Source organism: Dendrobates tinctorius, unplaced genomic scaffold, assembly GCF_039654945.1.
Source record: "Dendrobates tinctorius isolate UK_male_01 unplaced genomic scaffold, ASM3965494v1 ptg000029l, whole genome shotgun sequence".
NCBI lineage: Eukaryota > Metazoa > Chordata > Amphibia > Anura > Dendrobatidae > Dendrobates > Dendrobates tinctorius.
Genome location: NW_027361697.1, coordinates 20,475,006 through 20,486,406, shown reverse-complemented (window position 1 = coordinate 20,486,406; position 11,401 = coordinate 20,475,006). Strand labels below are relative to the sequence as shown.

At 46.1% G+C, this 11,401-nt stretch overlaps 1 protein-coding gene across 1 annotated transcript; it reads right to left on the bottom strand.

Annotated features, from left to right (window-relative positions):
* Window positions 1-1,437: 1,437 nt before the first annotated feature.
* LOC141085847 (vimentin-type intermediate filament-associated coiled-coil protein-like) lies at window positions 1,438-11,187 on the bottom strand. The gene is made up of 2 exons (XM_073571431.1): window positions 10,746-11,187; window positions 1,438-3,483 (listed from the first exon to the last, which is right to left on the bottom strand). Exons 1-2 carry the CDS (start codon window positions 10,913-10,915, stop codon window positions 3,183-3,185), a joined length of 471 nt encoding a protein of 156 aa, XP_073427532.1. The 5' UTR covers window positions 10,916-11,187; the 3' UTR covers window positions 1,438-3,182.
* Window positions 11,188-11,401: the final 214 nt, after the last annotated feature.

Below are 11,401 nucleotides of genomic sequence, written 5' to 3'. Positions count from 1 at the left end.
CTTCCAACACTCCGCCAACATGTGCTTTTCTGAACGTCTCCTCTTATAGCGCCTTTGGTGTGAAGTACTCCTAGTACTGAGTTACACTGGAGTTCCTCCTGACAGATGTTCCCAAGAACTTTACTTGTACGCAGTCAGCTGTAGCCTGCTTCGGGGACTCCTTACTCCTAAGTCCCGGCTCACTATCCAAGTTGCTGTTGTGCCCTCAAGTCTTAGATGGGAGTAGTGCATTTACAACTCACTACTCCACCGGTGTCTGCTGCAGGACCATTAGTATCCATGCAACCTCGGGGACCGGGCCCCGGCCTTGCGCTTAGAACTTCTAGGCAGGGTTCTCTCCTAACCCACGTCCTCTGTTCCCTTTTACTCCTACGTTCCGTGCTAGTCTTTCCTTCTTATGGAAGATCAGGTTTCTGTTCAATGTCTTTCTCCTTCTTTCCTTTCCCATGCCAGCAGACCCAGGTCACTGAGATCTGCTGCAGCACCTCCTTCCTCCATCCCTCTACCAGGGATCTTCTCTCCTCACTCCTCTCTCTCTGACTCTCTGACTCTGACCGAAATCCTAAACCTTCCCGCTCTTTTATGTATTCTAACTCCACCCGCCTCCCAGCACGTTTTGTGTTCCAAGCAGGGAGCCACCAAAGGTGCTTTGCTACACTCCAAGCAGAGAGCCGCAATGTGGCTTTGCTTAACTACTGTGTTGTGTGGGATGCAAGTGTTAGAGCGTGGTCAGGAGCCTCCAACTTACCTGGATGGTGGGGTACCACACCTCAGGAGGAGGTACAGTACCTCTGTGGCAACTGAATCCTCAGGGGCACCACATTATTCTCTGCCCTATTGAGGGCATAGCCAAGTACTGCAGTGCCCAGGCGCTGGGAAAGGTCAGAGAGGCCCAGCGCCTGCGCACTGCAGTACTTGGCTCTGCTCTCAACAGGGCAGATCAGTACACCTGCGCAGGAGCCACGACATGAAGCAAGGAAGATGACATTGCAAGATGGGAGGCGCCAGACTTGAGACAACTATCGGACCAGACTGCTTCCGGGTGAGTATAAATTAAAATTGTTTTTCTTATCTTTCAGGTGAGATCGGGGGCTTATCTACAGCATTATAGAATGCTGCAGATACGGCCCGAAAGGCAGTGGCCGCAGCTTATTGTGGAAAAACGATGTGACAGGTTCCCTTTGATACGATTTTTTGCAACTTTTTTTGGGTGCAGATTACATATGTGCTTTATCTACAGTCAGTTTTCCTTCAGCATTCCCCCTGTCTATGGGTGAAAAAACTCTGCAAAAATGCTGAGAATTGACATCCCACAGGATTTATAAAGCACTGCATTTCTCAAATTGTCAGGAGGGGAAAAAAAAATTAAAACCACACGTGTTGAGATGACTAAAACATGATTTAAATTGCATAAAGAAAAAAAAACACAAGTGAACATGCCTTAGAAAATTTTAATACCTAAAAACAATAAGGACAACTCTTTGAAGTAACAGTTATAATAGAATGTAGGATTTCACTGGTCTGAGGTTTCCTGAGATCATTGACACTTTATAGTTCCCTTAGTGTTCTGTAGCTTGTATGAGTGGAGGTCTCTGGTTCTCCCTTGTCGCCTGTTGATCGGTAATATGGTAGACAAATATGAATGGGAGCTAAAAAAGGGGCAGCATAAAAAGCATTCAAGTGAGGAGCAAGGAAGAAAAAAAAAAAAAAAACCACATAGAGAATGAGAAATGTCAAAAGCCACTTTATGATGTCCACACCTCTGGAATAGCTGCTAGCCAAATACTTGTTTGATGCGCATTACTCCTAACTACACACACCGACTTCTAAAGTGTTTGTAATGGAAGTGCAGAATAAGCTGCTCGTCTTTGGTGCACCCTTGATGTGACCAACAGTTACGCCTCTCTTTGTATATTGGGGTCCTTCCCCTGCTTCTGATTGACAGCATGCTCTTCCCAGAGCTAGCGCTGTCTGACTGCTTATTTTATCTCCCCGTCTCCCATCTTCTGACGCCGCTTGCTACACAAATACACCCAGAATTGTAGAGTACGGCGTTAGAAGAAAAGGAGACAGGGAGGATAACGCACTCGTCCACTTCCAGTCAGAAGCGGAGAAAGGGTCCCAATATGCAAATAAGGAGGTGTAACTGGGCACCAAACTCTTGGTCACACCAAGGGTGTGGGAAAACATTCTCATTTGCATATGAATGCAAGTTAAATTCTCAAGCACTAAACCAAGAACCAATACAGGGCTAGTATGATTGCCCCTATAACAAAGTACCCTACAATACTGTATAGGCCATTAAAAATTAATTTTGGGGGTGATGGAATGTTAGATTACACTTTCATACAATTACTGACACAATAATTGAATGCAAGTCAAAATCATGAGTGGAACAGAGGAAAAAAAATGCTTTTTGCATTTTTCACCCACTCCTAGTTTTGGCTTATATGTACTGATTAGTGAAGAGCAAAAGTGCTTGGCAACGTATTACCGAAGAATATTTTTTAGTCCCCGCTGCTGCTAGACATTCCCTGCATGTGTTGCAGCTGTGGAAAAGTCTAGAGAGACATGCAGCTGCCAGGACTAGAACATAATATTAGAGCACGTCAAACACACTCTGATAACACCCAAGCATGCTCGGATAACACCTTATCCCAGCACGTTAGCTCATCACAAATACTGACCAAAATACTGCCGTGTGAACATGGCCCAAATATCAATGTGTCAAGCCATCTTCAATCCTGTTCGGCCAACAACTATTCCGTCCAGTTCCGTGATATACATCCATGTGTTTTCAGAGGGGAGTAAGCCCCTGCCAGACACCTGTGGCAGAAGCTCATCTTCACCAAGAACAAAGATTGAAGTTTAACATGCCTGACCCTTATTCTCCCAATGTCTGTTAGGGGATAGTCGAGAGGCCCAATTACTCATTGTTAGTCGGTGGGTCCCACCAAGATGTATGGGCACCTTCCGTGGATGTGTAACATGGGAAATGGAATGATGATAGCAGTGTACATAATCTCAAAAGCTCTGATTTCACACAGTATAAGAACAGATTCATAAAATATTGCCCGAGTTCTAACTAAAAGTCAAAATTGTGACAAAAAAATTACTAAGTGTAAAGCAAACCACACACTTATCCTCAAATAGGAACTTGTATACAAGGAACACATTTCTCCTTATACTGTGGTCCCAAAAAGTGTTCTGTCTACATCCGAGTCTTCATCACTTTGAGCGTGGTGATGAACACTTGGAAGGCTGTTACCATGTCCCACATTGGGAAGACAAGGAATTACTTCAGCTTCCTCCATAAGAGAAACTAAAGAAGCCAACATAGGTTGGCTGCGACACATTCCAGCCAGAAGTCGGCTGTGTTGTCGACGGCACTCCAGCTCCCGGTCCTTATTCTTTATGGAGGCCATCAACTTTTCTATTTCTTCTTCAGATTGCGCCAACTTCACCTGGAGTTCAGCAAAGGCTCTGTAAAAATGGGAACAAGCTGTATAAGTGAATGGATGTGAAAATTAGAGAAAATAAATCCTTAGTGTTGAATTTTAATTAGAAATTTCCATTATTAATCTATTGCTGGTAGCGCAACACCGTTCCATGGAAGTGGATTGGCTTGCTGTAGTTCCCTGCACAGCCACGGTTACGAGTCTATGCATTCAGGCTTTAGACTTATTAGGGGGTTTGTTTTAACTCCTGGAAACAAAATTACATATAAATGGCTTTTCCCCAGTCTCATTAACTTCATTCAGATGCTTCTATATCAGAACATGCTAATTTGTAGTACAGATGATGGCAGTGATCAGTCAGCACCTGTCTCCTTCTGTGGAGTGTCCTGATAAGCAGAACAGTCTCCTGCAGGAGTTTATCATCAGAATAAGGTCTCATTCAGACATGATCCATGTTTTTTCACCAATAACACTCGTACTTTTGATAGTTAATGGGGCTGTTCACATGTATGATTTTTTCCCCCCCCTTGAACCGGGTGGTCCATTAACCCATTTGTGACATGCACTGCACATGTCATGTCTCTCCCTTTGATGGGGCTCTTTCACTGAGCCCACATCTTTTCTGGCACGTCAGCTGTTTTGAGCAGCTGTCATGTGCCCCCTAACAGCCACGGGTGGAATCCTGATCCAACCACGGCTGAAAACCCACTAAATGCTGCTGTCATAGCGCCAGAAGCGCGACCCTAATCCCGCCTGTGTTATATGACCGCAGGTCGCCAACTGATTGCCAGCAAGTGGAGGGGTCGCCAACTGATTGCCCTCACCCAACCCAAGATCACGAAAAATAGAGACGCTACGGGTATCAGAAAATAACGAATCCCCTCCAGTATACAAACTATGGATTTTTCTCACCATTTAAACAAACTAATACATGTTTGGCATATACAAACTCGTAATGACCTAGTGAATCATAATGGCAGGTCCGCTGTAGCATTTGGTGAGCATGAAAAAAAAAAACAAAAAAAAAAAACCACAATGAGGCTAGGACCAAACCGATCAAATAATTGGTGCGATTTTCTCGTACATAGAAAATACTGACATCTGAATAACCATTTATTGAGACAGGTGCTCAGATGACCCCTCCACTGCCAGCATCTGTACTCCAAATGTATGTTCTCATATTAATGCCGTCAAAGGCAGCTGATTCATTTTACACAGCAAAAAAGTAGTGCAAAAACAGGTGTTAACTGTAAATCAATAAGGAAATGTGAAAACAATGCATTTCAATTTTTTTGTTCAAAAATTCTGGAAGGAAAAATATGCCGAGTATCAGCTCTATGTGCACATGGACATTAAAATGACAAAAAAAAAAAAAATGTGTGTGTTATTTGACAAAAAAAAAACAAAACAAAAAACTGTTATCCTTCTAATATGCTGTTGTCTTTACATGACATATTGATATACGAGTTTGTAGTTGTGGAGTATCAGTACTATTCAGTTCATTTTGCCCCAACAATGTGACATGGGAGTGATCCTAGGAAAACTAAGTAAGTTCACACAAACGTATCTCCGATCCATAACCAATGCTAGTGTATATTGGCCTTGTGGGAGATAAAAAAAATAAATAACTCACAGCATGCACCAATCTTGGCCGGTCTTGGAACTACAGTAGTGCACGTAGATAGCGGGCGACTCCTGCACCCATCCGCTATACAGAGGACAAGTGGAACTTGTCACATCTAATTTTAATCCTAGATTTCCATATAGAAGTTGCATCAAAACCAGATTTATTGTGCCTCAGCTGATTACACGGTTAGGCCTCTTTCACACATCAGGTTTTCGCCGTCAGGCGCGATCCGGCGCTTTTGACAAAAACCGGATCCGGCGAAATGCAATGCCGGATCCGGTTTCCCCCCCATTGACTTGCATTAGAGCCGTATCGAGCCGGATGGTCATGCGTTTCATCCGATTTTCGCCGGATCCGGCAATGTGACGCGATCCGGCGTCTGGAAAAAAACGGCTACTGTAACGTTTTTTGTCTCCGGCGAAAAAGCCGGACACGCCGGATCCGGCGTGTCCGGCTTTTTCATACAATGAAAGCCTATGAGCACCGCAATGCGCCTGATCCGGCGACAGCCGGATCCGGTTTTTTTGGTCCGAGCATGCTCAGTAGCTCTGCCCACAAGACATATATAAAAGCAAGACAGTGTGACCCTCAGCCACACCAAACATGCCACCCAAGCCAAGAACCAGGAGCAGGAGAAGGCAGCAGACATCTGCAGCAGCAGCACCATCAGCACCACCCCAAATGGAGCAGCATGCTGAACAACGGGAGGGGAGTCCAGCAGCAGATGAGAGACGGTAATTATCAAATCCCCCATTCCTCCAAACTAGGGCTATGGAATATCAAGATATTCATTGGCCCTTTGTTTCTCTTTATTCAACAGCCGCCCAATAGATGCAGCAGCAGCAGCAATGGCAGCAGCAGGAACACCACCCACAGCCATGGAGTCAGGCCATGAGGAAGACAGCACATCTTCTTCTGGGAGCCCTCCCTCGCATCGTCAGCGTTTGACGGTAAGTTTTTATTTCCAAAATCCATCATCTCTGGAATATATGTCTATTCATTGCCTTTTATTTCAAAACAGGAATCACAAGCTGAAGAGGAGCTCCCAGAAGAAGAAGGAAGGGGTGGACAGACACTTGGAGTGGGCTCACAATTGGTAAGTTTTTTGCATCAAACGCAGAAACACAACATCACACTACACATAGAAAACAATGTTCTGCAGACCACACACAGCAAACAAATGCCTACATCCAAAGACATAACATTTTTTGTTTTCTTCTCTAGTCTTCCCAATCTGGCGCTCGGCCAAGAGGTCCTCGCAGTGCCTCCCGGGGTCGTCTGCGACAGCAACGCGGCGGTCACCAGCGTGTAAGTATAAATATTTTTGCTTTGTTTTTTTGCACTTTTTATTTCATTTCTTTTGTGGAGGCTAATTATGTTATTTTTGTCTTTTTCTTGAACAGCCTTCACAGCGTGCTCCCGACTCTGACGGGGAGGATGGAGGGATTGATGTGGACCGCCTCATCGATCTCGTCAGAGAAAGGGAGCCGCTCTGGAATATGGCTGACCGCCGCCACGCTGACCTTATCGTTACCCGACGACTCTGGGAGGAAATCTGTTCGCTCCTTGTGGACCGCTGGGAGGACCTCGAAGCTCGGGCCCAGATTAAAGAGCGTAAGTATATACAGTACCGGTTGCTTGATTTAAACCAGTGTTTCCCGAACTCCAGTCCTCGTGGTCCCCACGGATCATGTGTTCAGGATTTCTATTTACTTTGGAAATCCTGAAAACATGACCCCTGGGGACCATGAGGACTGGAGTTTGGGAAACACTGATGTTGTATACCAGAGGTCCCCGATGTCATTCCTCGAGGGCCAAACCAGTGCAGGTTTTCAGGATCTCCTTAGTATTGCACATTAGGTAATGATTCCAATCCCTGTGCAATAGTAAGGAAATCCTGAAAACCTGCACTGATTCAGCCCTCGAGGACTGACATTGGGGACCTCTGTTGTATACTAACCACTTTGTCCTCTCTCGTTTCAGGGGAGAGAATTGTGAAGCGGTGGCGGTCTGTGAGGGATCGTTTCAAGAAGGAGTTCAATAAAGAGATGCGGGCCCCGAGTGGATCTGGAGGACGCAGGAGCAAGTACAAGTACGCACGAGCCCTGTCGTTCCTCCGGGAGACAATGCTCACCAGAAGGTAAATATTACACACCACATGTGACAAAAAAATGTTTAGATGTAACTTTTTTTTTTTCAGCCAGGGCCATACCATGTCACTATTTTAATTGTTTTTTTTTCTCTTTATTCCACAGCACGGTGAGCAGCACTCAGGAGCCTGCACGATTGGACCCTTCTGAGGCGATCCCTGAGGAGACCGTCACCGAGGGACACTTCGACCGCCCCGGTACATCTGCACCTTCCCAGCCTTCCCACACATTCGACCCATCTGTCCCATCCACCAGCACAGGAGCATCGTGGCCGCCTACATTACATGAAGCTGCTGGTGAGGAGATCGCTTTCCCTTTACCCCACCCTTCTGTCCCTGCCACCTCTAGTACACCTGCGGGTACTGGGCGGCAGCGGCAGAGGGGTCAGGAAAAGACTTATGCGCCAGAGTTCTTGCATCTGAATGCATCTTTCCAGAACTGTCTAAAAGTCTTGTCAGAGCAAATCTCCGCAGGCTTTCAGCAGATCAACTCCAGCATTCTGGAGGTGAAGACACTTCTGCAAACCATGCATTCAGAAGCAAGATCTTCGCCAAACCACACCTTTTTCAGGTCTGTTGTGGAGCGCATGGCAACACTATCTCCTACCCAGCAGATGCATGTAATGCATTCGTGCCACGGTGCTCTACAGCAGGTTACCTCCCAACCTCCACGTCCCACCACTGTAGTTCCTCCACCTGCACCCCCTCCAGCCACTTTCCATCCTCCCCCTCCTATTACATCTGCACCCCCTCCAGCCACTTTCCATCCTCCCCCTCCTATTACATCTACACCCCCTCCAGCCACTTTCCATCCTCCCCCTCCTATTACATACCAGCAACCTCCCCAGTACCAGCAACCTCCCCAGTACCAGCAACCTCCCCAGTACCAGACATCTCCCCACTTCCAGCAACCTGCCCCGTACCAAACTCCTTCCCCGTACCAAACTCCTTCCCCGTACCAAACTCCTTCCCCATACAACTTTCCATCAACATCATCTGCTCCTACAGTCCCTGCCCAACCCTCCACTCCACCGCCCACCACCTCTTCTGCCTCCCACATGTCCACCCATTCTGTAGCTTTTTCCACACCATCACCTCTAACTGTTCCTTCCCCACCACGATCCCAGTCCTCTCTCCACACTCCCAGTGTCGAAGTGTCCTGCAGCCCCTCCAGCAGTATTTCCACCCCACACTACACAGATTTGTAATGTGTGTTTTGTAATAAAAATGCCCAGTTTTTTTTCAAACCTTTATTAAAAAAGTTTTTTTAACTTTAAAAACAGTTTACAAAAAAAAAAAATATTTTAAATAAAAGTTAAATTATTGTTTACAATGGTTGTCTGTCATTTCTTTCTGCGGCGAAATATGTTTAAAAAAAAGGTTAAATACAGGGTATTTAAAAGGTAAAAAGGTATTCAAAACCAGGTATATAACTGTGGGTACATTTTAGCTTTTTGCCACACTTGTGTTCCTGGTTGTGTTTGAAGCAAAGTATTTCACCTAAAAAGTTGTGTTTATTGTTGGTGATTTCCTAACAATGTACACAACTTTTGTTAAAAGGTGAAATACTTTGCATAAAACACAACCAGGTACACACCTGTGGCCTAAAGCTAAAAATAGAGACCATGACAAGATAGCCAACTTTGGTTGGCAAAGGTATATACTGTTGGTACAGAAGGTACACAAGTTTGGTTAAGGGCACAAATCTTTCACACTCTGTCATCCTGCCAGTGTACTCTGCCTTGAGGTGACATAGTATAGTGCAAAATTGTCCCTCATTACTGAAACCGACACAGAACTTCTAGTGGTAATGTCCTGGTAATCTTGCAAGGTGGTTTCTTCAGAGGTGTCCTCAATGGAAATGGGTTCCTTGCAGATAACAAAATTGTGGAGTACCACGCAAGCTTTGATCACCTCGTCAACAGTTTCTGTCTTGAGGTTGATCGCAGTCAATAGGACCCGCCATTTGGCTGTCAGAATACCAAAGGTACATTCAACCATTCTTCTTGCTCTTGTGAGGCGGTAATTAAAAATGCGTTTTGGTCTTGTCAATCCTCTGCTAGAGTACGGTTTCAAAAGGTGTTCTGACAGCTGGAAGGCTTCATCCCCTACACAGACAAATGGCATAGGTGGACCAGATGTTTGCGGCAGCGGTCTAGGTGGTGGGAACTGGAAGGTGTTTCCATACAGTTTACGCCCCATGGCAGACAGTTTGAAAACTTGAGAGTCATTGGAGCGGCCATAGGCCCCAATATCAACAGCAATAAATTTGTATTCCGCGTCAGCGATGGCCATGAGGACAATTGAAAAATATTTCTTGTAATTGAAATATTCCGATCCCGATCCGGCTGGCTTTACAATGCGGATATGTTTCCCGTCCACAGCGCCCAAGCAGTTGGGAAACTGACATATCTGTTGAAACTTGTCAGCAATTTCAATCCACCTCTCTGTTGTGGGCTCTGGTAAAAACTCTTCAGCTAAGGAGTCCCACAGTGCACGGCATGTGTACTTCACTATTCCAGATATGGTGGAAATCCCGAGTCTGTACTGGAAATGCAGTGACGAAAGGGATTCTCCAGTTGCAAGAAATCTGTGGGGAATTAAAAAACAATAAATTAGTTTTAAATCACAGCATTACATACCAAAACTCAGCTATAACACTTGGAGATACAAACTACCACCAACAAGATTGCAGTGAAAGTGTGCTCTGATGCGAGCATATCCAATAAATGTGGCTTACCTTAAAGTCACCATCAGACGCTCTGCGGGTGAAACAGAGAAGCGGCAATAGGGGTCTGCTTTTCTTATGAGGTGTGCAATGCGCTCCACCAAGTAATCAAAATTCTCCATTTTCATCCGAACATATCCAAAAAATTTATCCGGGTTTCGTCGAAGGTCCATGCAGAGTGTAGAATAGACCCCACGCGTCATTCTCTTGGCTGTGATGGGGTGGATCCACAAACGTCGTCTACGATGCCTGATGCGCTGCTGTCTCGCTCTCTCCTTCTCCAGAACAATCACCCTCAAACGATTCGCCTCCGCTATAAAATCCGCCAAATTCTTCAAAATATTTCCAATCACAACATCCATCTTCGCCAGTAACTTGCTCTTCTCTCCAACCTGCACTTTCTCCTCTACAACCTGTCAAAGAAGGGCTGTAGGAACACGCTATATATAGTTTTCCAGTAGCCAATCCCGTTCGGAAGGCCACAAGGGTCAATTTTAAAAACCGGATCCGGCGTAATCCGTCGAAAAACGGATGAACCGGATGAGACGGATCCGGTTTTTTCTGTGAAGAACAAGACGGATCCGGCAGAAAAACGGATCCGGCACATCAGGTTTTACAAAACATTTGCCGGATCCGGCGTTCCGGCACGACGCCGGATCGCGCCTGACGCCGAAAACCTGATGTGTGAAAGTAGCCTTATCAAAAGGCATCAGTTGTGACCCCCCCCATGTTAGTAGAGAAGAGAAGCTTCTGCCGATCGGCGCAGGGCATTACACTACTGACCTGTCTTTGGCATCAGCCAAGTCCTTTAGAGAAGCCTGGTGCTGCTCATCCTTCTTGATAAGACGCTCGGCTTGCTCTCGTATCGTGCCCTCCTGCTCCTCCAGCTGCTTGTACAGCGCGGTCAGGTGGGCATTAGCCTCGCTATCCTGACTAGCGGTTGGAGAAGACATGGTGGACCGCGAGCTTCTTAGGTCAGATCTGTGAAGAGCGGATGATCTCCTAGAAGGATCAAGGTGACGAAGCCTGTGCTGCAATTGTGAGGAGCCTCTGGCCTGAGAAGGGGTCACACAATTATGGCTGGTGGACAGACCAATTATTTGTCAATGGAGAGAGTGCAAGCTCTGCAGCCCAGTGTGGATGGCAGTGCTGGTGATGTGTCCGCACCCTACAGCAGGTTCACCATCCACAGGTGAAGGTGGCAACTAATCTGTCAATTACCCTGAAAGCCTCAATTATAAGAGCAACAAAATAAGCAGAAAATAAGTAACTTTCTGCAGCTGTGGATCCAGGAAGCTTCTGTGCCTGAAGGGGATTGGATGAACACTAGGGGGCGGCCGTGGGGCGCTTATTGACCCAGCTGAGCCTCTGTGGGATGATAGACTGGATTTTGACTCAATGGTGCCCGAGCCGCACTATAGAGCCCTGTGCACACCTCG